General features: G+C 39.0%; 1 protein-coding gene across 2 annotated transcripts in view; it reads left to right on the top strand.

Annotated features, from left to right (window-relative positions):
- The first annotated feature begins 26 nt into the window (after positions 1-26).
- The window catches only part of TARS1 (threonyl-tRNA synthetase 1), a 38,107-nt gene continuing 10,345 nt past the window's right edge, over positions 27-27,788 (top strand). The window contains exons 1-17 of one of the 2 annotated variants that reach the window (XM_028849367.2): positions 27-194; positions 4,368-4,448; positions 7,901-8,091; positions 12,320-12,443; positions 14,302-14,423; positions 14,934-15,051; positions 15,344-15,408; positions 15,491-15,569; positions 16,604-16,750; positions 17,890-17,988; positions 19,012-19,178; positions 20,192-20,354; positions 20,452-20,589; positions 20,939-21,016; positions 21,183-21,283; positions 21,379-21,483; positions 22,985-23,057. In XM_028849367.2, the coding sequence (XP_028705200.1) occupies positions 138-194; positions 4,368-4,448; positions 7,901-8,091; positions 12,320-12,443; positions 14,302-14,423; positions 14,934-15,051; positions 15,344-15,408; positions 15,491-15,569; positions 16,604-16,750; positions 17,890-17,988; positions 19,012-19,178; positions 20,192-20,354; positions 20,452-20,589; positions 20,939-21,016; positions 21,183-21,283; positions 21,379-21,483; positions 22,985-23,057 (1,908 nt within the window). In that variant the 5' untranslated portion in view covers positions 27-137. Of the gene's footprint in view, positions 195-4,367; positions 4,449-5,119; positions 5,274-7,900; positions 8,092-12,319; positions 12,444-14,301; positions 14,424-14,933; positions 15,052-15,343; positions 15,409-15,490; positions 15,570-16,603; positions 16,751-17,889; positions 17,989-19,011; positions 19,179-20,191; positions 20,355-20,451; positions 20,590-20,938; positions 21,017-21,182; positions 21,284-21,378; positions 21,484-22,984; positions 23,058-27,788 lie in introns of those variants that run through there. The other variant, XM_078004403.1, reaches the window with a different exon arrangement.

Consider the following 27,788-nt stretch of genomic DNA (forward strand, 5'->3'; position numbering starts at 1 on the left):
TTGCATCAGCTGGTCCAGTGGAGGCCAAGTGGCGCAAGCGCAGTGTTCCCGGGCCCTAGCCCACCTGCGACCCGCCTCTTTGCTCTTCTCCTCTAGGCCGTCGCTTTCGGGTTCTCTGATCGCTTCGTCGTTCGCCAATGTTTGAGGAGAAAGCCAGCAGTCCTTCAGGGAAGATGGGAGGCGAGGAGAAGCCGGTGAGCAGACCTGGTGGGACCCAGAGACCAGCCTGGGACTCTCGTGGGTGCAGACGCTCCCTCGCGGCGGGGGCAGGGGTCAGGAAGCAGGAAGCGGCCGGTACCGCGTGGGTCGGAGGAGTGGGGGACGGTGGGACTCATGGAAAGTCGGAACCCCCTTTGGGAACCGTCCATTCATAAATTAGGGTGGGGCCTTGCAGTTCATCTCTGGGTCCATTCTCTTTACAAATGAGGAAACAGACCTTGATTGAGCGACTTGTTCAGAGCCTCACATCTACAGTAGTTAGACGCGGAGACAGAATCAGAATCTTAGGCTTGGGGCTTCCAAACTCGGGTTTGTGGCTTACTGTAAGCGGGAAACATATTGCAGAGCCTTATTTAATCAATCTCCTAAGATCCTGCGGGGGTAAAGAGCTCCATTTTGAGGAAAGGAAAACCGAGTCCCTGAGATCTGACCCAACTTGTCCAGGTTTGGGTGGTTAAGTATACATTTTGCCCGGCACTGAGCTGGGCGGTGGAGGTGGGAAGATGAGTAGGGCCCAGTTCCCCGACTTTGAGGGCCTCACAGGCTGATGTGTAAGAGACAGGAGAACAGCCCTAGTGCTTTGTGATCAGCTGTGTGGTATTACAGAAGAGGAAGCTTAGGAGGGCTCTTTCGAATTGAGTTTGGAAGAATGATTTCACCAGGAAAACAGGCAGAACGGGGCTTCCCACATAAAGGTAGGGAAGGCAGTGAAAAGGGGCACGCAGGTGAATTGTCTTTCGGGTTGTTTGCAAGAGATATGCCAGAAGGGTTAAAGGAACAGCAGTCAGAAAGATCTTAGGCAACAAGGATGTTTGCTACTTGTATTCTATACATGAAGGATCTTAAGCAGGAAGATTGAATTTGTAAAAGTCACGCTGGCATTGGGGTAGAAGGTGAGGCCACATGCAGAAAACTGTTGTAATAGTCCAAGTGAGAAGTGGTGGCATCTTGAGCTAAGGGAGCCTCTATCCCAAGTCTGTGACAGGACAAGTCACTTAAAAGCCAAAACTTTTTCTTGGTTGTCTACTCGGAATTGAATGGAGCACATTCTAAACCAAGTAAATTTAGTTCTAGATGATAAATGGTGACAATACATAGTTTTTTGTTCACATAAAATGGTATTTTTACTATTTTGTAACTTTTTTTTTTTTGCTTAATAGGATGTGGTCAACAGCTTTCCATGTCCATAAATATTCTCCTGTACTATTCTTAATTGGACTTAATATGTATGGTTAACAAATATGTACTTTTTCCTTCCTGTAATAGTTATACAACGGTTAATATTTATTTTGAGTACTAAGTACGGGTTTGGCACTGTATTAATGTATTCCATGAATTAACTCATTCAGTCTTTTGTGTTTATTTATTTATTTATTTATTTTTGTTGAGACGGAGTCTTGCTCTGTCACCCAGGCTGGAGTGCTGTGGCTGGATCTCAGCTCACTGCAAGCTCTGCCTCCCGGGTTTACGCCATTCTCCTGCCTCAGCCTCCCAAGTAGCTGGGACTACAGGCGCCCGCCACCTCGCCCGGCTAGTTTTTTGTATTTTTTTTTTTAGTAGAGACAGGGTTTCACTGTGTTCGCCAGGATGGTCTCGATCTCCTGACCTTGTGATCCGCCCGTCTCGGCCTCCCTAAGTGCTGGGATTACAGGCTTGAGCCACCGCGCCCGGCCCAGTCTTTTGTTTTTTGTTTTGTTTTGTTTTGTTTTTTCCCTGTCGCCCAGGCTGGAGTGCAGTCGCGCGATGTCGGCTCACTGCAAGCTCCGCCTCCCGGGTTCACGCGATTCTACTGCCTCAGCCTCCTGAGTAGCTGGGACTACAGAAGCCCGCCACCACGCCCTGCTAACTTTTTTTTTTTTTTTTTGTATTTTTAGTAGAGATGGGGTTTCACCGTGTTAGCCAGGATGGTCTCGATCTCCTGACCTCGTGATCCGCCCGCTTCGACTTCCCAAAGTGCTGGGATTACAGGCCTAAGCCACCGCTCCCGGCCTCATTCAATCTTCTTAATAACGCTATGAACTGGGTTCTGTTATTATCTCCATTATACAGATGAGAAAGCAGGCAAAGGAACAGTAACTTGCTCAAACCAAGTATCCCTTTTTTTCCCCTTTCTCAAACCCAGTATCCTATAGCAAATACTAATAACCCCTGTGCTGTTCTGAGTGAGTCAGGGACAGATCATTCCTGAGAAAGGTAATTCTGTAGCTTCTGTTAACAATCCAGTTCTGCTTCCCAATTTTTGGGTTGAAATTTTAGATTACTTGTATGTAGATGTACATAACATATATACTCAGGGAAATAGAGAACAGTTGCCCACTCTCTTCCCAGTGTTGTAGAAAAGAGGTAATAGGCCTCAGGGTTCCAGAGAGACCTGTCGTAATGTCCCACCTCTACTACTTAATGATACAAGTGGGCAGGTTGCTTCTTTGAGCCAATGTTCTTGTTTATAAAATGGAGCCGTATTTAGAACCAGAAAAACTTTGTGGTGATTGTCTCTCTCTCTCTCTGTCACTACCCCTGTTCGTTTGGCAAATGATCAAAACCCAAATAATCTTATCAGAAATATAAAACTTATTTTATTATCTTTCAACTTTAAACCTGCACACACCTGCAGTTTTCTTTTTACCCAGTATACTTGATTAGTTACCTCACTTCTACTGTATGACAAAGGATCTGTTGAATCTAAATGAACCTTTAAAGTTTATTAAATCCAGACTCGTGGAGTAGGGGGGAATTTTAGCTCAGCATGAAATTAGGAGTCATATTTTAAAACTAGTTTTTTTTAAAATTATACAAGTAACACGTTTTATAGGATTTAAAAGACAGTGACCAAAATGTCCATCAACTGATAAATGGATAAGTAAGCAATGGAATATTATTTGATAATAAAAAGGTACAATGACAAGTATTGATACATGTTACAACCTGATGATCTTGAAATTATTATGCTAACTAAAAGAAGCCTGTCACAAAAGACCACGTAATGTGTGATTCTATTTATATGAAATTCCTAGAATAGGCAAATCCATAGAAACAGAAACTAGATTAATGGTTGCCAGGGTCTGGAGTTGAAGGCAACAGGGAGTGAACTGCTAATGGGTACAAGGTTTCTTTTTGAGGGTGATGAAAATACTCTAAAATTGATGGTAGCGATAGTTGCACAACAGTGAATACCTAAAAACCATTGAATTGTATACTTTACATGGGTAACTTGTATGATATATGGATTGTATCTTAAAACTTTAAAAAACTAAAGGTCACAAACATGCAAACTAAATGAAATCCCCCCCTTTACATTCCTGGCACAGGATTTATTACTTTAAAACTTTGTATGACTTCACTTACTTCTAATTGAAGCCTGTATTCCTTACGGTAACTTTTAGTTCTTCTGTGAGCATTAGTCTGTCTTACCTTGTATTACTTTCTAAAACAATCCTTCATTAATCAGCCTGGTTTAGTCATTTTTTCTCTCTTTAAATTTTAACGTTTCTGACAACAAGTTTATGTGTACACGTAGGACACATTGCCTCTATTCTCAAAATCCACCTGTTGAAATGCATTCCATCCTTTAAAGTTCTTACACTAGTCCTAGCTTATTTGACGTCTAATCATAGCGCTACTACTGTTCTTTTCTTCTCCGGGAGTTTCTCACACATGTATGCCTTACTTTCCCTGGAGAGACTAGGTTTACACATGGTAGGGATTGGGCCTTATATTTGCTTCTTCCATGGCTTTTGGTAACACTGGTGGAATTCATGGGCACACTTTGTATTCAGTTTGTTTGTTTGTTTGTTTTTCCTGGAAATATGCTTACTGAGTCAACTGCATGCTTCCCTGTGGCCATATGTTTGGTATGTGGTCCAAGTAAACCTGAAGCGAGAGTCACGGGAATAGTTAAAATAAAACAAATGAAATTTGAGGAGTTAAACATCGTTAGTAACTCCTTACTTTTTGAAGACTCGTCTTTATTGTAGTTGTTAACCTGTCTTTGCCAGTGATGAAATTGTTCAGTCTTTCAATATCAGATTTCCATTTTTTAAAAATTCAATAACAAATACTAAAATAACATTCTCAACACTTTTGCTGGGGCATCGCAGGGTGGAGGTGTCACATTAGATTAAAATATAAAACGTATTTTGCTTATTTAGATTGATGCTGGTGAAGAGAAGCGAAAGGAAGGAGGCAAAAAGAAGAACAAAGAAGGATCTGGAGATGGAGGTCGAGCTGAGGTAAAAGTTATCGCAGAGGGCTCTGTTATCAAAGGTTGGCAAATCACAGGGAACTTTCTGAGACTTTCTGAATGTGTAAGGATTCTAATGGTTTACATGGTGTTATAAGATGGTACTGGTTGGAAAAATCAGGAAGAAGAATTAGGAAAGGATAATCTGAGAGGGGAAAAAAGACTTTCAGTCTTTTGTTACTGTAAAAGGAAGCAACTGGCGTATGATTGTATAAGGTGATCTGATTGTGGGGTTGAATATAAAAATCAGAGAACAAAAGTTGAAGAGGAGACTGGTAATTATTCAGTTGCCAGACGTGATGCTAGCTCTCTGATTATTTCATTAAATGAGATGTTAAGGAATAGAGGCTTGGTGTTTGGGCTTACACTGAATACAACAAAAACCAAAGAAAGCCAGTTTTGTGACCGCCTCCTTGCCCTTTGTATCTGGACCTGCCCTAGGGTTGGCTTCTAAGCCAGGACAGATTCCCCTTAAGGCCTCTCAAGTCTGGAGAAAATGCTTTCCCTTCCCCAGGCTCACACTGAAAGGAACTGGCATATCAAAAGCCAACCTTAAATCAACCTGGTTCCTGAGTATTTTGCTTTTAGAGGCAGTTAAGCTTGTCTTTCTACTATATTTTTACTGCTGTGAACTGTGCTTCACTTTTTGCTTTAGTCATTAGAGCTGTTTTATTGGAGACTCTTTAGAAAGCTACCAGAAGGAAGAAGCACAAAGGAACAGCCTTTTTCGAAGTAGCACAATAAGCTGGCTTTTAAGAGCCACTTTTACAAACGCTGCAATTACTAAATGTATAGTGCCGTCATTTACTTTAGGGTAAGTTTATAGATGATCAAGTGTAGTGTTGCTTGGAACCCTACCTAACCATTTCTCTTACGGTTGATCAGTTGATCAGTCTTCCAACCATTATACCCCACTGTAATTGTGAAGAAAATTGTTGATTGTGAATTTAAAAATTTGCAAGCAAATGGAAAAATGCGTATGTTCCCTAATTTATTTTTTATACTTTCAATACAAACATACATGCTATTCCATCACAGCTTGAGAATTGACCTGGAAATAAGACAGAGTATAATTAGAAGACTGTTCTGAACAGAGAATTTTAAGTGGAACATGTGATTATTTATGTTTAACGATTGGTCTGGAAAAAAAGAGTGTACAGTGAACTGTCCAAGACCTTGGCCTTCCCCTCCAAGGGCAACATGCAGGTTTTATTCATCTCTGCAGTCACAGAGCCTGACACAGAGCGTATCTGCTGAATGAATGTTGAAGAAATTTTGACACAAAATTCTAATTGGGACATGCCAAGTGGCTATGATGATAAACCACAGTTAAGATACAGAGGGTAGTGCTGGTGGGGAGGTGTATAATGATGCTTTAGAGTGGATGGAAGCAGGTACTGTGCATTCGTCTGAGGGGTTCAGATTATGGTTGTAGAATGACAGGCTCTGAGCTTTTAGTTAGTTCATGGATTCTTCACCATTGAAGATTATGGACCGTTGTGGCAATTTGATGAAAAGCTCCCAAAGAACAACTGAATGACTAAAGAAAGGGAGGGACCCCTGTGGGTGGGAATTACAAGGATATTAGGGTCTGGTACAGTGGTGGGAGCCAACCACTCGAGACTGAGTGGGAGGATCACTGGAGCCCACGAGTTTGGGGCCGAAATGTGCTGTGAATGTGCCTGTGAATTGTCACTGCACTCCAGCCAGCCTAGGCAACATAGTGAAACCCTGTCATTAAAGAATGGAAAGAAGGAGGGAAGGAAGGAATTACTGGGCAGACAATGAATCTTTTTCATTTGATATTATTTTCTATTATCTCCAGTCAGTTTTGTTTTGTTTCATTTTGTTTGAGACAGGGTCTCACTCTGTTGCCCAGGCTGGAGTGCAGTGGCCCGATCTTGGCTCACTGCAACCTCCACCTCCCAGGTTCAAGTGATTCTTGTGCCTCAGCCCCACAAGTAGCTGGGACTACAGGTTGCGCCACCACACCTGGCTAATTTTTGTATTTTTAGTAGAGATAGGATTTCACCATGTTGGCCAGGGTGGTCTCAAATTCCTGGCCTCAAGTGATCCATCTGCCTTGGCCTCCCTAAGTGCTGGGATTACAGGAATGAGCATGGTCATTTTCTTAAGGATTAGATATTAGCTTGTACTCCTTTCAAATTGTATGTTGACATATATGGAGATGTTTTGATAGCATTATCAACATTGAACAAATGTTAAAATCTGTATTGTAGTGAGTCATTTTATATTTGAAAAATTGAAATTCATTTGAAGATAGAAAGTCATGGCAAAATTAAGCAATCTCCTCTTCACTTTTGTATGCAGTGTTAATGTTCTTGTAATTTGAAGATGATAAATGCTGTAGATGTTAGTTCGACTGTTTTGTTACCACAGATTCATTGCCTTTTTGAAATGTTCCATAAATTATAGAGTCTCTGACAGTAGAGGAAGTCAGCTCTTTGATTGCTGTCTCTTTTTTTTTCTTTACCAAACTTTTAGAAACCTAAATTGATGTTGTATATAAAATATTTTTGTTAATTTTATCTACTATAGAAAGTAGTAGTATGCTGTTTTATTATATTTGCTAATTACATATTTCAGGGTGATCTTGGCATCTTTGAATTCAGTAAATACTTTCCTTGAAGGGGAGACCTTAAGTCAAATACATTTGTGATTGGTTGTGAGTGGACATATAGGCCGACCAGCCACACAGACCATCACCTGGAGATGATTGAAACAAAATGGAAAAGCCAGTTTATTGTTTTTATTTCCAGTATTGTTTATAGCTCTATTTGTAAAATAATTTTGTTAGAAAAGATCTTAAGAAGGCATCTTAAAAGAGAAAAGACCACTTGCTGTAAAATAATAGCAAAATGGTAATTGTCAATTCAGCATAACACTAGGGCATTTAGGCTGGCGTGGCGGCTCACGCCTGTAATCCGAGCACTTTGGGAGGCCGAGGCGGGCAGATCACCTGAGGTCACGAGTTCGAGACCAGCCTGGCCAACATGGTGAAACCCCGTCTCTACTAAAAATACAAAAATTAGCTGGGCGTGGTAGTGCACTCCTATAATCCCAGCTACTCCTATAATTCCAGCTACTCGGGAGGCTGAGGCAGGAGAATCGCTTGAACCCAGGAGGCGGAAGTTGCAGTGAGCCAAGATCACGCCATTGCATTCCAGCCTGGGGGACAAGATCGAGACTGTCTGAAAAAAACAAAAAAACAAAAAAGAACAAGAATAGGGCATTTAATTCCTTCTTTTACCTTCATTTAGGAACAAATTGAGGTAATGCCGGTGATTTTGGCAGTGTGTTTATTTACTACATTGAATCAATAGTCGTGGGTTTCTGTATTGTTTTTACTATTTCTTTCCCATTTCTAAATAGGAAAGCAATATTTACTGATTGTTTATTTCCTGATTTGTTGTCTTACAGTTGAATCCTTGGCCTGAATATATTTACACACGTCTTGAGATGTATAATATACTAAAAGCAGAACATGATTCCCTTCTGGCAGAAAAAGCAGAAAAAGATAGCAAGCCAATTAAAGTCACTTTGCCTGATGGTAAACAGGTTGATGCGGAATCTTGGAAAACTACACCATATCAAATTGCCTGTGGAATTAGGTATAAGCTACACCCATCATGACATTCTATAGTTTGTGGCCTAACTAAACTTCATTTTATTATCCTGCCATGTTTTATTCTTATAATATTTTTATGTTGCTATTCAGTGTTTTTAATCTGTTTAATTTGGCCTACTTGGGATTTTTTAAAAATCAAAATGATACAGAGCTATGTAGTCAAAATTGAAAGTTAATTTCTGAAAGAGTTCACTTTGGTCTTACGGGGCTTTATATATTTTTAGTCTTACTATGATTATAAATGTTACAAAACCAAGTAAACAGTGTTTACCTATTTTGACTTAAATGCCTTGGTTTTGAAGTTAAAAATGAGCTAGATAATCTGACATGGAAAGGTTAAGAAACTTTATATGACACGTGAAAAAAGTGTGCTGTTTTTATAAATTCAACGAAGGACTATTCCTAGTCTTAAAACTTTTATTGGGGTGGGAAGAAGTTATTTCAATTAACTGAGAATTAGATGAACGTTTTGTAATAGGAGAGAAGTTTTCTTAATCTGATATGATTGGGATCAGTAATTGGTCAGTTTATCAAAATAATAATTGGTAAAACATATATATATACACACACATATATATATATATATATACACACATATATATATATATATGTCTTAAGCCAGATATTGGGAAACTATGGTCATAACCTGTTTGTGTACGTCCTAAAAGCCAAAAATAAAAATGATTCTTACATGTTTTAATAGTTGGAAAAAATAAAACAACTAAAAAGAATATGCAGCAGAAACCATGTTTGGCCTGCAAAGTGTAAAATATTTGTGTGGCCTTTTACAGAAAAAGCTTGCCAATCTTGGTCTTAAACACTTCAACTTTAAATATGTGACTGTATATGTATTTGCTAACTTTATATACATACGTAAAACAGTGAATATATATATGTATGGCAAAGCTTTGGGGGATAGCAAGTGCTAATTAGAGTTCTTACATTATCTTAACACATTTGAGAAGTGGTCTGAGCGCAGAATCCTTGCAGATTTTCATGTAGTTGTAGAGTCACACCTAACTTGACAATATTTTTGTGTGTGTGACTTGGATTTATCAAGCCTTCTCAAACATTCAACTTGGTTTTCATAGAAACCATAATTCCCTCATTGTATTATTTTATAATTATGTATTTTTAAGTTTATTTATAATTGTTATGTATTGAAATGAACCCTTTGATCTCACCACATGAATTATCATATGGTTGATTGTCATCAATTTTGTATTGTTGAACCAAACACGTAAAAGAACAAGCACAAAAACAGTTTGGGGAACCAGCGTGGCTGATTCTTGGTAAGCCTATTATACAACTAGTAGAAGCAGAACCAGTTAGGCCTATGAGCCATGAGCCTCTACTGTACCACAGACATTGGTTAGTACTTTTTACAAAGTGAACAGAGTATTTCCATTCATTTGAGAAGGGCTTCTACCTACAAGTACTTCTACCGTACTCCAAAGGAAGCAAACAATTGTGATACCATGCAAGTTTCTATGTGAGAGCACAGAGAACTGGATAGACCTTCAAGTATCAGTTAAACCTTTCATTTTAGAGATAATTTGGAAGGTCAGGTTGATTAAAAGATTCTTCTGTTGTCACACAATGAGATTGTAGCTGTGTCATTAAAATTTGGGCTTCTGTTAGTCTGGGAACCTTTTCCCCTACCTTCTACGTTTATCTAGATTATGTTGTAATTTATCAAGTCTTCAGTTGAAAAATATTTTTCAAGAACTATAAAATTCTAAGTTGAATTACATAGCTGGGCACATTGGCTCACAGCTGTAATCCCAGCACTTTGGGAGGCCAAGGCAGGCAGATCACCTGAGGTCGGGAGTTCAAGACCAGCCTGGCCAACATGGTGAAACCCTGTCTCTACTAAAAATACAAAAATTAGCCAGGCGTGGTGGCACACACCTGTAGTTCCAACTACTTGGAGGCTGAGGTGGGAGGATAGCTTGAACCGGGGAGGTGGAGGTTGCAGTGAGTGGAGATTAAGCCACTGTACTCCAGCCTTGGTGACAGAGCGAGACTCCGTTGTGGACGGAAAGAAAAGAAGGTTGAATTACATAAAACATTGATGGGCTTTAGCTCTGGAGTTGTCACTGATCTGCACTGAGAATACCTTAGGAAATTTTTACAAAAGTCTAGAATAACTTTTTGTTCTGTGAAAAATTATAACATTGATAACAGGCTATTTAAAGATTCAGATAATTAGTGGTGAGTATGAAAGGGAAGGACAAAAAAGACATGTTCCATTTATGTCAAAAGGTTTTTCTTTGAAGTTTTGTTTTGTTATAAATCTTTTTTTTTTTTTTTTGAGACGGAATCTTGCTCTGTCTCCCAGGCCGGAGTGCAGTGGCACAATCTCGGCTCACTGCAAGCTCCGTCTCCTGGGTTCATGCCATTCTCCTGCCTCAGCCTCCCAAGTAACTTGGACTGCAGGCACCTGCCACCACGCCCATCTAATTTTTTGTATTTTTAGTAGAGACGGGGTTTCGCCGTGTTAGCCAGGATGGTCTCAATCTCCTGACCTCGTGATCTGCCCGCCTCGGCCTCGCAAATTGCTGGGATTACAGGCGTGAGCCACCGCACCCGGCCATTTTGTTGCAAATCTTACAGATTATTTTACCCTTCTTTGAAAAATTGACATGATCCAGTATGGCCCCATGTGTAATCTACATTTTCAAAGTAACTCTATTCTTAGAATCTTGGGGCTCCATTTTGGATGGTAAGATATAAGTCATGTTCTTCCCAAAGAATCTAGAGAATATGAGTAACCTTTTTATCAGTTCTTTAATCTCCTGAAAACTATTTTATACCAATATGATGAAATATATTTCTGTCTGCCAAATTCATGTTATGTTTTGTGAAATGCATGTATTTATGTTACTGGCTCCATCTGATCTCAGGAGGAAAGAAAACATTGTCTATAACCCATGGTAAAGTTAGTAGGAACATTGAAAATAGAAAGGAGTTTGTTGTTTACCTTCTGTTTGGTTCTTCTTTCTTGATCCTTACATGGGAGAAGTTGTGTACAATTGGTTGTAAACCTTTACACATAGAGAACCACCAACACAGCAAGCCCAGCTAGCTTAAAGCCTTCTAGTGGTAGGTTTCTTTGAGATTTACAGTGTAAAAGGTGTATACTTTTTCTTCACAGCGTAGAATGTTGCTTACCTTTGTTGAGATGTCCAGGCTGTTATAGACTATTATTTCTCTAGCTGTGCATTTAGATGTATAATCTGGCTCACCTTACTCAACTCTGCTCTAGTCACACAGCTTCCTGCATAAATCTTTCTTCACTTGCACCTCTGCTTGTGTCTGTGGCCATTCCCTCATCTGGAATGCCATGGCCCCCCAGCTTTCTTCCTGTGAGTGCTTTATCCTCAAAGCCTTTCCAGATGACTCTGTCCTGTGCTGCTTTGCCTCCTCAGAACTCCTGTGGCTTTTACACTCTGTGTGCTCTGATGTTTCATCATTTGATACTTTATGTTTGATATTGTATATTGGGTGTGTAATATTTTTACTCACATTATGAAAAGTTTTATTAAATAGTCTTTCATTTTACCTCTGTATTATAAATATTATCATCTTAGGCATTTGCAGAATTTATTCTGAGGTTAGCATTGTCTGTCAAAGTAAGGAACCGGTGTACATTTTAAGCAAGAAGAGGAACAGAGAAGTTATTTAGTAGGCCTTTCCCCCGCCCCCCCCACCTTTGGAGTCTAAATAGCTTACCTTTGTAGAAAGAGAAAGGTGGGTGTATTAAGAGAAAGCTGGGTGTGGTGACTTGTGCCAGTTGTCCCAGCTACTCTGGAGGCTGATGTTGGAGGATTGCTTGAGGCCAGGAGGCCAGCCTGGGAAACATAGTAAGACCCTGTCTCTAAACAATTTAAAAAAAAAAAACTTATTTATTGGAGAAATTAAGATTAATCAAACCATTGGCAATTGATCGTGCTTATTTATCAGAGTTGCCATATCTGCTTAAACAGGAGGCATTCACTGTCAAATGATAATGTTCTGCATTTTCAGGATCTTCCAGTTACATTCTTAGGTACATTTTTGGAGTTTGTTGTTTTTATTGTTATATTTCAGAAAAAATAGAGATACATCAATAAAAGAATCAGTACCTAATAAAAATAGTGTTTATTTTCCTGTTTTCAAATTAGATTCTTGTGTTCTTATATATGTATGGACATTTTTTTTCTTTTAAGTCAAGGCCTGGCCGACAACACCGTTATTGCTAAAGTAAATAATGTTGTGTGGGACCTGGACCGCCCTCTGGAAGAAGATTGTACCTTGGAGCTTCTCAAGTTTGAGGATGAGGAGGCTCAGGCAGTAAGTAGCTGATTTAGTATTCATTGAATTTTAGGATGCAGATTCATGTTTGCATCAGTTCAGTCCTGCTGCGATTGGGTGGCAAACAGTTATTGTTGTCTCATTGTCATATTTGAAATCTTCATTTTGTCCTTCATTTAGGGAACAGAATAAAAGTGCTTGCCTTAGAAAATAAAGAGGTGAAGCTGAATAAGTCTTTTCATTACTAGACACTTCAACAGGGAAAATGTTTTGGGAATTTTATTAAACATTGATTAAACAAGTAAAAATTGTTTTCTAAACTGTGAACACTATTTTATTTAATTTTAATTTTTTTTTTTTAAATGATTGAGTCTTGCTCTGTCGCCCAGACTGGAGTGCAGTGGTGCGCTCTCGGCTTACTGCAACCTCTGCCGCCCAGGTTCAAGCAATTCTCCTGCCTCAGCCTCCCGAGTAGCTGGGATTATAGGAGGATGCTACCACGCTTGGCTAATTTTTGTATTTTTACTAAAGATGGGGTTTTGCCATGTTGGCCAGGCTGGTCTCGAACTCCTGACCTCAAGTGATCTACCCACCTCAGCCTCCCAAAGTGCTGGGATTATAGGTGTGAGCCACTGCGCCTGGCCTCTAAACTATGAACACTTTAGCAAGATACGTACATTTGACAAATAAATTTGAACCTTACTTCAAAGCACTCCCTTTATTGGACAATTTCTGTATTTTTTTCTGTATCTTTTTCATCTTAAGATGCAAATCTGCTGGATAACACTATAAAAGTCAACCTGCATTTGATGACAAGATTTTCTTTTTAATTCTTCATGGCTGTGTATCATATAAGGGGAAACAAAGTATTTTGTTTTAGTGATGATTGTTCACTTATGTATGTGGATTAGTGGTTTTCAAATGTATTTTGGAGTCCTCAAGTTTCTTATGAGAATTTTTTAATGTCACTTTGGTACCTTAATACTAAATCTTGAAAACATTGCTTTGGGTGTATTCTGACTCATCCCAGTGATTACTTTAAAACCAAGTACTGCCATTTGGTTTCAGTGTACAGATTTTGTCCTTATGTTTTGTCGTTGTGTTATGGGGTCGGGTTGTACCACCTTTGTTTTGGGCCAATAACAACATGTAATTTCTTTTTTTTTTTTTTTTTTTTTTGAGACGGAGTCTTGCTCTGTAGCCCGGGATGGAGTGCAGTGGCTGGATCTCAGCTCACTGCAAGCTCCGCCTCCCGGGTTTACGCCATTCTCCTGCCTCAGCCTCCGGAGTAGCTGGGACTACAGGCGCCCGCCACCTCGCCCGGCTAGTTTTTTGTATTTTTAGTAGAGACGGGGTTTCACGGTGTTAGCCAGGATGGTCTCGATCTCCTGACCTCGTGATCCGCCCGTCTCGGCCTCCCAAAGTGCTGGGATTACAGGCTTGAGCCACCGCGCCCGGCCTACAACATGTAATTTCTAAGTGATGTTCCATAGCCAGCTAGAGACCAGATCACAGTGTCTGAGACATGGTGCTGTGGGCACATTGACTCAGTAGAACCTGGGCCATTGCAGTCAATGAGATAGTCACGTTGTGAGAGCAATTGTTTTCAGAGAGCAAAATCAATGCTATTTAATTAGTGATGGCAAGTTTAGTTTCATTTGTTTGAAAACAGCTAAACCAGATGATTTCCAAAATAAAAATACACTTTAGTAATTGGAAGCCTTTTGAATTACTTTGGCTATGGATAGAAACACACAGTAGTTTATAGATTTAGAAATTTAGGATTTTATATATTGGGTTTACTTATAATAAATATTATGTCTCTTTCAGACAATCACATTAATTGACAACTTGTATGCCAAGACTCAGACCATGCCATTTTTCTTTAAATTTTCAGGTGTATTGGCACTCCAGTGCTCACATAATGGGTGAAGCCATGGAAAGAGTCTATGGTGGATGTTTGTGTTATGGACCGCCAATAGAAAATGGATTCTATTATGACATGTACCTCGAGGAAGGGTAAGCTGTCAACTAGATAAAGAAAACTGAAGTCAGTGACTATGGATCCATAAGTTATTTTTAGAGTTCTCAGTAAAGGAGAAATGATACAGCTCTCGCTGCTTCTTCATCACGTATGCCCATTATCAGTACTTGAAATGTTGCATTTTCCTTGAAGTAGTAATGAGACCTCTATTATAGATTGATGGAGGTAGAGTCCTAAGGTGTTTTGGGAAATTCAGGGAGACTGGTCCTCCCCTCTCCTTTAAAACCTGGTGATAGAGTTGTGGGAAGGGGTCACTAGTGAGAAAGGTCTCCATGGATGACCAAGGTAGAAGCCACTGAAAATATAAAATGTAAAAATTACTTATGAAAAATGTTTTGTTTAGAATTCTAAGATATGATGCAATAGTCTAATTTTTTGATATTAAAACCCTTGAAGTATTCCAAATATTTTTTCCGAATAAACATTTTTTGAAGCCATGGTGTGATTCAAATGGAATGAAAAGATTATACTTTCTTCTCCTTCAGGGGTGTGTCTAGCAATGATTTCTCTTCTCTGGAGTCTTTATGTAAGAAAATCATTAAAGAAAAACAAGCTTTTGAAAGACTGGAAGTTAAGAAAGAAACTTTACTGGCAATGTTTAAGGTAAATTGAACCATAATGTGTGGCCCCCACCGTTAATATCATTTATTCATGTTAGTTGAAGTGACAGCACTGGAGTTCAGTGTACTAAGCTGAAGCGTATTTGGTTCTTTAGAAAACATTAAGTATTATTATTTTTATTTCACTTTTTTCCCTAGCAAACCATTCCTTCAACACATTTTTAAAACATGAAATATCAACATTTATATTCATACAGTGCTACATTTTACCTATAGTACTTAGAAGTAAAAATTAAAGGACAGTCTTTTAAAAGAATAATTTTTCCTGTTTTCAGTACAACAAGTTCAAATGTCGGATATTGAATGAAAAGGTGAATACTCCAACTACCACAGTCTATAGGTGAGAATATTAGATGTCATTAAATGTATCTGGTATGTATGTCATTTTGTGTTTGTTAAAACTCCTTTTATTTTATGTTTAGGTGTGGCCCTTTGATAGATCTCTGCCGGGGTCCTCATGTCAGACACACGGGCAAAATTAAGGCTTTAAAAATACACAAAGTAAGCAATGTAACTTTAAAGACTATGTGAGTGTATCTGTCTAGAATAGATATGTGTTTAAACTTTCCCTGATTTCTCTTTACCATTTTCTGCTGCACATGAAACGATGGTGTTTTCTCATGCTGTCTATTAACTGGGAGCTGTATGCCATCAGGTTTTTATAATTGAAATCCCTCAAGGGGTGACTGACTTGCTGTCATTACCAGAGCAAGCCCAGGGGATGGCGATTTTACAAAATTATACAGCATGGGCCATCCTGGCTCTATAAAAGCTTTGAGACTCACTAGGAGTATGTGCTTTTGCCCTTTGTATGTCTAAATTAATAATTTCACAAGTTGTTCTTTTTAACAGAACCCAGTTTTATACTACTTCATAAACATTTTGTGGAGGTTATTAAAATGCACTTTAAATCAAGAGAATAATTGAGTCATTTCAAGATTTTTTTTATTGGCTCATTTCTATTTTTGCTCAATCATTTTGTGAGAAATGCCTTTGCAGGCAAAGTAATGTTTGTGGAATTGTGGTTAAGTATTGAGGGGTGGGCAGTTTTGGGGGTGTTGGGGTGTAGAATGGGTCTCACTGTGTTACCCCAAAAAGAGTGGAGGACCACTTGAGCCTGGGAAATTAGGTTGCAGTGAGCGGAGATCGTGCCACTGCACTCCAGGTCCAAGCAGTCCTCCCGCCTCAGCCTCCTGAGTAGCTGCGACCGTAAGCACACACCACCATGCCTGGGTAATTTTCCTTTTTTTTTTTTTTGTAAAGAACAGGGTCTCCCTGTGTTGCTGAGGCTGGTCTCGAACACCTGGGCTCAAGCGATCCTCCTGCCTCTGCTTCACAGAGTGCTGGGATTATAGGCGTGAGCCACTGCACCTACCTGCAGATTGAGGGAGGGGCATTTTCGAGGGAAGTAAACAGCCAACTTTGTGCTGCAGAATGAGTAACTACTCTAACAAGGCCTCAAAGCAATTGGGAGTTAAAATAAGTGAGATGTTTACAAATTTGAATGTTGTTTCATGGTTAATCCTTGTTTTCAGAATTCTTCCACATACTGGGAAGGCAAAGCAGATATGGAGACTCTGCAGAGAATTTATGGCATTTCATTCCCAGATCCTAAAATGTTGAAAGAGTGGGAGAAGTTCCAAGAGGAAGCTAAAAACCGAGATCATAGGAAAATTGGCAGGGTATGTTCAAGAACAATGATGTATCTAGACTGAGTTTTTTTGAACTTCATTTGAAGTTTGCAATTTAGCTGTATGAAGTACTAGGAATTTTGTTTTGAAGAGATGCTGTAGGTTTTTAGTAACTGGTGCTATGTCCTGTACGAACTATAAATACTTGCTGATTGTCCACATTATCTGCCTGGAGTGGGCTCAGTACCACACAAAAATGCATTTGAACTACTTTTCTTCAGAACAAACGCTGATGATCTACAGTTTTCTGTAAAAGAAGTAATAACAGCTTCTCGTAGAGCTGGGAGAACTAGACTTTGGAAACTATCTAGTCTCACTGACTAATTTAAAATGTGGAAACAGAGTCCCACAAAGATTAACCTACTTGTTGCCCAAGGTAACACAGCGTGTCACACATAGATCCTGTGCTGTCATTTCCTCTACCCATTATCTCTGTTACCGCTGAATGTCCTCTAAACTGGAAGTTAGGCTAGATAAAACATTCCTCCCCAAAATAGGCACTCTGTGCCAGGGGTCCTTGGCTGTTAGGTTATGAAGCTTGAGCTGAAGCTAGCAGCCAGTGCCTTGCACCCCTGACTACCTGACATTCCAGCCATGAGGCAGCCAGCAACGATTGGTGGGCCCTTCCCTGAGGGCTTTTGGGCACTTGGTGAGGGGGATGTTGGGCAAGGAGGTAGGAGGGTGTGTTTCTTTCACCGTGACCCAAAGTCAGCCAACTTTACCATCATCTATTTCATTATCCCAGTCTCCTTCCTGACACTCCTATTAAGAAAATAAATAAATAAAATGAAAAAACTTTCAGATCTTGGAGCTTTAAGGAATTAAGAACTATAAGAGGTACTGCAGTGGATAGAGAACTGAGGGACCCTTCCTCCCTGCCACTGTTGGGGAAACTTGACTGGATTGAGGAATATAACAAGCAGGGCATGTGTTACACGTCTGCCAAATTGTAGATCAGCTGCAATTCTGTACCACCAGAAACACTGACATGATTTCTTTGATTCAGGGTTGGCACTGATTGAAATATGGGACATCATGACCATATTCTGAGCTCAAGAACACTGAAATTCATGTATATATACACACACATATACATGACATACATATTCTTTTGCTTTTCTTTTACCCAGGACCAAGAACTATATTTCTTCCATGAGCTCAGCCCTGGAAGTTGCTTTTTTCTGCCAAAGGGAGCCTACATTTATAATGCACTTATTGAATTCATTAGGGTAAGTCATATTTATTGCTTTCTTCTTTAGATTTAGGGTATATGATCATTTTTATTAAATAAGGTCTACTAAAAAGGAAGATAATCTCTATTTGAGAAGAAATATATAAAACAGTAAAAGTAGAAGTCTGTGGCCTCATAAATCATCCCTAGTAGTTGATTTTGCTCATATGCATATGGAAGCTGGTGAGCTTGAAGGGGCACCCGTGGTCCTTGACACAGGAGCTCTGTGCCCTCTTTGACTTTGATCATTGATTTCTATTTTCTTTGAAAAAACGGTTTTTACATTGCTTTTTTTCTTTGTAAATTATGAAATGTTTCAAGTATAACTTTATAGAGAATAGTATATCCAATATCTTGTGTACTTACTACCCAAATTTAACAAAGATTCATTTTGAACTATATTTGCTTTTTTTTGTTCACGATATTAAAAAAAAAATAGTTGTTTAAAAAGCCTCTCATTAGGACCCAGTTTTGATCCATATACCTCCATATACTGCTATATATACCCATATACTGGTATACCATATACCAGCTTTGTAGAAGAAACTACTGTTTTGAAGTTGGCATGGATTCTTTTTGTCCATGTTATTTACATCTAGCCTGTGTATGTGTACCCTTAAATTATTTATGTATTTATGTGTTACATATAGGAAGCCTCATTGTGTATCAGACTGCCTTGTGATTTATTTTTAGAGACATACAAATCCAGTTTATTTTCACGTGCTACATGTTATTTTGTTATGTAACTACCACAATGTGCTCAACCCTTTTCTGATGGACACTGATGTATAATTGTCCCTTATTATCAGCCATGCTGCAGTAGCATTGCTTTTATAAGCCTCCTTATGTACATGTGGCAAGAGTTTTCTCTTCGGTATATACTTAGAAGTGAGATTTCTCAATCATGGCATGTGTGCATCTTTCTCATGAGAGAGTATAAAATCTCTCTTTTAAGTTTTTACTCCCACTTGAAGTATGAGCATTTATTTGCCTACACATGTTTCTGTTTATTTTCTATCAGAGTGAATATAGGAAAAGAGGATTCCAGGAGGTAGTCACCCCAAACATTTTCAACAGCCGACTCTGGATGACCTCGGGTCACTGGCAGCACTACAGCGAGAACATGTTCTCCTTTGAGGTGGAGAAGGAGCTGTTTGCTTTGAAACCCATGAACTGCCCAGGGCACTGGTAATTGGCAGCTTTGAATTTCTACTGAAGATTTTCACATGCTACAATTCATCCTGGGTTCTTCTCTCCTTTAACAACATTTTCATTAAAAACAAATTATGTGATCAGAAGAGCATTTAAAAGCAACATCATTGTTGTATTACATCTTCTGTGCCTCATTAGATCCCCAGATCTATTTTTTTTTTTTAAGAGGTCTTCCAACTGGAGTGCTGGGACTGCAGGCATATGCCACCATGCACAACTGATTTTTAAAATTTTATTTCTGTAGAGATGAGGTCTTGCTATGTTGCTCAGCCTGGTCTCAAACTCCTGGCCTCAAGCTATCCTTCCACCTTGGCTTCCCAAAGCTCTGGGATTACAGGCATGAGCCACTGTGTCCCACCAGATCTCCAGATCTATGGGCATTCAGTAATGGTACTGGGATCACAGCAGTGACCAAGGCAGAATATAAAAGAGGAAGATGGAATATGGGGGTGTAACAAATTATCTAGTGTGTTGTTGTTTTTAAAGAAACTTGTTCTGTCAAAACCTGCTAATGACTCAGCATTCTTGGAAAATGTTCCTTGTCATGAGGCCGCTCTGCTTTCTATCTTTGAAAGCTGGGTGAAGAACAGCTTAAGGGAAGACACAGGAGAGCTGTGGATACAGGTAACTCAGTGTCCGCAGCAACTATTAGCCAGGCATGGAGGGCAGAGGAGGTGAGAGAAGAATCTTTGTGAAGAAGCTGTATTATAGGCCAGGAAATCAACTAAGTTCCTTCTTAATTTTCCCAGATTCTTCAGTTGTTGGAATACATTTTTTATTCTTCACTGTGGTTCATTGAATTATAACTTATTTGCTATTTTATTCATGCAGATGCTTTTACTGCTGTATGAAGCCCAGAATTTGAGAAATGTTGCTTGGATGGACAGCTAGAATCAGTGGCTGTTTGACAACATTTCATATAATTAAATATAACATTACACAAGCAGTTTTATTCTTAAGTGTCCGTGGACTTTTCTTTTTCTCTTCAGCCTTATGTTTGATCATCGGCCAAGGTCCTGGCGAGAACTGCCTCTGCGGCTGGCTGATTTTGGGGTACTTCATAGAAATGAGCTGTCTGGAGCACTCACAGGACTCACCCGGGTACGAAGATTCCAGCAGGATGATGCTCACATATTCTGTGCCATGGAGCAGGTATGAGACCCTGGGGAATAAAATATTTTGAAAGAAGTGTCAAGAAACTCAAGGAAAATAACTACTGTTTCTTTTTTCTTTTTTTTTTATTTTAAAGATTGAAGATGAAATAAAAGGTTGTTTGGATTTTCTACGTACGGTATATAGCGTATTTGGATTTTCTTTTAAACTGAACCTTTCTACTCGCCCGGAAAAATTCCTTGGAGATATTGAAGTATGGGACCAAGCTGAGAAAGTAAGTGGTATTTTTAAGCATGCTTTTGAATACTGTTTGAAATTGGCTTGTTCCGAGATGTAAGAAAGCCAAGCCTCTTTAAATGGATAAAAGGAAATTGGAAATGGTTCCTAGGATTGAGTAAGCTAGTTTTTTTCTTTGTGTATTTTAGGAATGGTTGAATTTAATGGCTTTTTTCAGTTATCAAGCTATAAGCTTTAAAAAGGGGTTGATGTGAGCATATGTTCAGGTGGACAAAATTCTAAAGCAGAGAATATTGATCTATGAAAGTAATTACTGTATTTTTAGTCTCAAATTAGGCTGGAAGAAGGGAAATTGCGATTAAAAAAAAAATTTGCTTTATCCTCAGCAACTTGAAAACAGTCTGAATGAATTTGGTGAAAAGTGGGAGTTAAACTCTGGAGACGGAGCTTTCTATGGTCCAAAGGTGAGCACTGAAGTGTATTTGGATAACATGATTTTCTCTTGTGGATGAAGAAGATATGGCTTCAAAAGAAGTTGGGAAAAAGAAAAATCAGCCCTAATCCAACTATCCAACTAACTCCACGTTAGTATCACTGGCATTTTATAATAACCCAGTCTTTGCCTCTTAGATTGACATACAGATTAAAGATGCGATTGGGCGGTACCACCAGTGTGCGACCATCCAGCTGGATTTTCAGTTGCCCATCAGGTTTAATCTTACTTATGTAAGGTGAGTTTCTGGTGTCTGCTCTGAATATTCTCCAGGGATATATAGGGGAAAATATATATATATGATAAGGCAAAACAAATTCTTTTTCTTTGTAGCCACGATGGTGATGATAAGAAAAGGCCAGTGATTGTTCATCGAGCCATCTTGGGGTCAGTGGAAAGAATGATTGCTATCCTCACGGAAAACTATGGGGGCAAATGGTAATTTTTGTCTTTTTTTTTTTTTTTTTCTGATTAGTATAAATTGGCTACAAGAAATGTCTACTTTTTGATTTAATTATCAGATGGAAAGGGAGAATGATTGCAGTCAGTTGCTTCTAACTAATGACAAGTGTTCACTAAAAAATAAGGAATCATAATCTAAACACAAACTTTTTATGCTAGTAGTAATTAATTCCAGAACTTGGTTTGTTTGAATGTTGTGTAATACTTTCTAATTAGGAATTAGTATTCTGTTAAGAAGTATACTTACTGTTTTGGATGCTTTTCTGGTAACTTTGTTTTGGGATTTAGATGGCTTTGCTGGGTTTTACGTAGATAAATGAGGAGGCTTATGGCTTTTTTCATTTAGCCTTGCTAATCATAACAAGCAAGTATTTTGACATCTTTTAAAAGCCAAGCGTTTTTTAAAACAGATGCCAAACTGATCAACATTTTGTGATTCATTTCTATGAGGTTACGTTTTTGTTGGCAAGATACATGGCCACATAACTTTAATCTTACTTCTTAAGCAGTTTTTTTCTGGACCCACAATGCATTTGAAAGCAGCACAGGGTTATAAAAGCACCCATGTGTAGAGCCTTCCATATTAATCATATTGATTTAAAACTTTTGTAGAATGATGTACATTGGTTTAATCTTACATTACTGTCATTTCAGTTTTATTTGAACTTGGTTACTTCAGAAATTAGAACAGTTTTTCATACTGGTCAATGATATAAAATTATCTCTTTAGATTTTTCAAAGTCAGATAAAATGTGAGACACATGCTTTATAAGGTACTTCAAGAATTAAGGGAGTCCTCAGCTAATTGCTCTGCTAAACTTGTTGTAGGTGGGGAAAAGTCCATGATTAGGGTAGAATTTAGTGCCTACTTTAGCCTTTTGCCTGATGTTTGCCTGATAGAACAGAACAACTGAAAATAGAGGAATGATGGAGAGAATCATTAGCCTGATGTTTGCAGCATCAGAAGCATTTGACACTTGAATTGCTTCAAAAGGAGAATTGGATGGGCTTATTTTTTAATAAGTAGTGAAAACTCTCATTTTTACCAAGTGCCATAACCAGTTATTATCAGTTACAATTTGCTGAGTGGTGCAAAATGGATTTTGAATAAACTGAGGACACTGTGTCCCCATGAAGAATAAGTAATAAAATACTCGAACAATTAATCACTACATGCAGTTATTAAATAATTTGTTACCCCCTCTCACAGTGTTTTGTGATGTATTAAAGTATGAGGCGTAGTCCTATCCTCAACTGGTTTTGCTATCTGCTTAGCAAGACAAATCGTAGTTACAGACTTTCCTTATGTAGGGTTAGTTTTCTTCTCCTGCATCTCCTTGCCTTAATCTTTATTGGACAGGTTTTTTCATTTTGGGGTTTTCTAAGCCAAGTTTTAAAAGTAGTCCTTACATGTTCCAGGTCCCTGTTTAGTGAATGTGCCCACATCCATACTGAGTATTTTTATTCTCTTTCAAAGGCCCTTTTGGCTGTCCCCTCGCCAGGTAATGGTAGTTCCAGTGGGACCAACCTGTGATGAATATGCCCAAAAGGTAAGCCTTAGATGTGAATTTTCTTTCAACTTAAAATCTTTTAAGCTTTTCAGATCACATAAGCCCTATATTCTTGGTGAATCAAGCTGTTGTGATGTAGAGAAATGTTACTATTTTTAATCTTTGTTAAGCCTGAATAGATTATATTTCTTCTGTAATGCTTTTCTACATGATTCCATAATCAGAAGACATATTTGGATAGTGTTTTAGGTACACTTGTATATTTTATTGTATTAGTTTTAAGAGATGGGATCTTTCTCTTGCCCCAGCTGGAGTGCAGTGGTACAATGCCTGGCTCACTGTAACCTCAAACTCCTGGGCTCATGCAGTCCTCGCACCTCGGCCTCCCAAGTAGCAGTGACTACAGGCAGGAGCCGCCATACCCAGTTACGCTTGTATATTTTAGTATTTAGTATTTTAAAAAACCAAATTAGCAAATATCAGGTACTTCAGTATGATAGGTAAATTCCAGTTCAAAATACAGTTGAAGCTGCTCTTTGACTCAAAGAGTAATTTTGCTTCATTTTAATGTAAATTTCTTCAGCTATTTGAAACTTTTTTCCAGGTTAGTAGCGTAGCAGACCAGTGTCTTGCCCTTACCCCCAAAAAACTTAACCAACAAATGTATAACCATTCATAACTTCACTTTAAAGCATATAACAATCTGTTCTGCCATAGTGAAAATTCCATACTAAGGAATTTCAAATTATCAAAAGTTGATCAGTGAACAATACTATAACATCAAAGCCATCCTGTCTCCATACCATCAGAATAAACCACACTCAGGTCTTAATTACCTTTAAGAAATAAATGAACTTGAGCGTGGAGATGCATACCTGTAGTCCCAGCTACTTGGGGGCTTGAGGCAGGAGGATCTTTGAGGGTTCAGGGTGTGATGATTGTGCTTGTGAGTAGCCACTGCATTCCAGCCTGAGCAACATAGTGAGACCCCATCTCTTAAAAAAAAAAAAATGAAGTGAACACTAAACCGTCTAGTAGATAAACCATTCAAACTATTCCTATTACTATTACTGCACACAGTAGTTTTAGTTACAAATGATGAGAATCAAAGTTATGTTCCATGGTTGAGTGCACTCTGTCTTATTTGTATGTGAAAGCTCACACAGTAGGAAAAAGTTCTGTATTGGTTAACTGAGTTCTCAACTGGAGACGTCACTGACTTCCCCACTTCCCTTTGGGGGTAGGGTGACATTCCAGATTACGTGGTGGTAAGTTTTTCATTTGTGGGGAGAGAAGACAGGGCAGTACTCCCGATACCTAATAACTGTAGAGTAGACATGTTAAACACCCTGTAATTATCAGGCCACTTCCCCAACTGCAGAATTGCCCATCTCACAGGCACACACAGGACCCATGTTGAGAAAAATGAAAAAAACTGATGCTTTATTCTTTAAAGTAGTTATCAGTTGAAGATGTAGACCTATCTTGGCATTCTAAAATTCTGTAACGACCCTTCTGAAATGGGTGTTACAAAATTTCAACAGGTTAATTGGTTTGTGATCACTATGGCTTAAAAATCTACTAGTTAATATGCTAAAGCTTGTGCACAGTATAGGCAAAGTCACCTAGATTGTTTCAAAAAGTATACCTTATAGAAATAAACATTTGACATACATAAATAACCCTTGGTTTACACGTAACTCGCATTTGAGAAATGAATGTGTTGTAGATCATTTAGAATCCTTTTCAATCAAAAATTGAAAGAAATATTTTGTCACCTAGGTCAACCGGAGAATGCTGGTTTTACTGGTGATTCTTGAGTATGGTAGTTACTGTTTCACCTTCAGCTGTACTTAAGATGTTTTCCTGGAAAAATTCATTCTGCTTTCTGACCAGGATTTCCAGAAACTCTGACCCTTCTTTTAAGTGGGCTGGGTGGAATTGTGGTGATTCTGCTAGTCGACAGTATAACTTCTGTGCCTACAAAAAGATGATAGACAGTCACTGCTCACATTGGCTTTTTGTGAAAGCCCAAGGATACTGTCCCTATGGCAGAGATGAGGAAGGAACACCAGCTTCCTCCAACTCTTCTGTTCTTCCTTTGGGTTAATGGCCACTGTAAGGAAACAGTTTTCTGCCAGGTGTGGGGTGATTTGAATGTAAAATGCCCAACTCTTATAGCAGGTTGAACAGAAACTTTTTTTTTTTTTTTTGAGACGGAGTTTCACTCTTGTTGCTCAGGCTGGAGTGCAATGGCGCGATCTCAGCTCACAGCAACCTCCGCTTCCTCAGCTCAAGCGATTCTCCTGCCTCAGCCTCCCAAGTAGCTGGGATTACAGGCATGCACCACCATGCCCCGCTAATTTTGTATTTTTTTTAGTAGAGACAGGGTTTCTCCATGTTGGTCAGGCTGGTCTCGAACTCCAAACCTGCGCCAAAATCCATTTTATTATTATATTCGTAGGTGTAAATTTAACCTTCTTTCCACAGCACTTCCTTGGCCTGTCCGGAATACCCCGACGCTATTCTGACTACCCCGATGCCTACACTACATGAAATATCCTATCATCTATAGGCTCCTTTATCTCACTAGTAGCAGTAATCTTAATAATCTATATGATCTGAGAAGCCTTCGCCTCAAAACGTAAAGTACTACTAATCGAACAACCCTCCACTAGCCTAGAATGATTAAATGGCTGCCCTCCACCTCACCACACATTTGAAGAACCAACCTATATTAAACTAAATGAAAAAGGAGAGTCGAACCCCCTAAAACTGGTTTCAAGCCAATCCTATAGCCCCTATAACTTTTTCAACAAGATATTAGAAAAACTATTTCATAGCTTTGTCAAAGCTAAATTACAGGTCAAACCCTATATATCTTACATGGCTTACCCAGTTCAACTAGGCCTACAAGATGCCTCATCCCCTGTTATAGAAGAACTAATCACTTTTCATGACCATGCTTTTATAGCTCTATCTTTAATTAGCCTCCTAGTCTTATACGCCCTGTTCTCGACACTCACGACAAAACTTAACTAACACCAATATTACAGACGCCCAAGAAATAGAAATTATCTGAACCATCTTACCCGCAATTATCCTAGTCCTGATCGCCCTTCCATCCCTGTGCATCCTGTATCTAACAGACGAAGTCAACAAGCCCTCCTTTACTATTAAATCAATCGGACACCAATGGTACTGAACTTATGAGTACATGGACTATGGGGGCCTAATCTTTAACTCTTATATGTTACCCCCATTATTCTTAAACCCAGGAGACCTTCGACTTCTAGAAGTTGACAATCGAGTAGTACTCCCAATTGAAGCCCCCGTCCGTATAATAATCACATCTCAAGATGTCTTACATTCATGAACCATCCCTACACTAGGCCTAAAAACAGATGCAGTGCCTGGGTGCCTAAACCAAACTGTATTCACCGCCACACGACCAGGCGTCTACTACGGACAATGCTCAGAAATCTGTGGCGCAAACCACAGCTTCATACCAATCGTCGCAGAATTAATCCCGCTAAAAATCTTTGAAATAGGACCTGTATTCACCCTATAAACAGCCCTCTTTCTTCCCCCCTCCCCCCGTACTCCCAGTTTACAAATTTCTAAAAATACTTTACAAACCCACTGTACAGCTATCGTAGCATTAACCTTTTAAGTTAAAGATTGAGGGGCATACCTTCTGCAGTGAAATGCCCCAATTAGATACATCAACATGATTCACTACTATCATAACTATACTTCTTACACTATATCTTATTATACAATTAAAACTGCTAAACACAAATTACTACCAACCCCCCCTTACAAAAAACTCCAACCTACAAATCCACTATAACCACTGACAACCAAAATGAACGAAAATCTGTTTACCCCGTTCTCAACTCCAATCATGCTAGGCCAACCCGCTACAATTCCTATCATCCTATTCCCCATACTACTAATTCCAACCTCCAAATATCTCATTAATAATCGACTAACTACCATCCAACAAAACCTAACTCAACTCACCCTAAAACAAATAATAATAGTTCATAATGCTAAAGGACAAACCTGATCTCTAATACTAATATCTCTAATCACCTTTATTACCATAACTAATCTCCTAGGACTTCTACCCCACTCATTTACACCAACTACCCAACTTTCTATAAACCTAGCTATAGCAATTCCTCTATGAGCAGGCACAGTAATCATAGGACTTCGCTTCAAAACCAAAAATTCTCTAGCTTATCTTCTACCACAAGGTACGCCCACATTCCTCATTCCCATACTAGTGATAATCGAAACTATCAGCCTACTTATTCAACCAGTAGCCCTAGCTGTACGACTAACCGCCAATATCACGGCTGGCCACCTACTAATACACCTGATTGGAAGCGCTGTATTAGTACTATCAACCATTAGCTTCTCTGCTACCTTACTAACCTCCACGCTCCTAATACTATTAACTATTCTAGAAATTGCAGTTGCCCTAATTCAAGCCTACGTCTTTACACTCCTAGTTAGTCTTTATCTACACAACAACACCTAATGACCCACCAACTCCATCCCTATCACATAGTTAAACCCAGCCCCTGACCACTAGCAGGGGCCCTATCAGCTCTCCTGATAACATCCGGCTTAATCATATGATTTCACTTTTACTCCACCACCCTGTTGATATTAGGTCTACTAACCAACACACTAACCTTATATCAATGATGACGTGACATTGTACGAGAAAGCACCTATCAAGGCCACCACACAACATCT

This window comes from Macaca mulatta, chromosome 6 (assembly GCF_049350105.2).
Source record: "Macaca mulatta isolate MMU2019108-1 chromosome 6, T2T-MMU8v2.0, whole genome shotgun sequence".
Taxonomy (NCBI): domain Eukaryota; kingdom Metazoa; phylum Chordata; class Mammalia; order Primates; family Cercopithecidae; genus Macaca; species Macaca mulatta.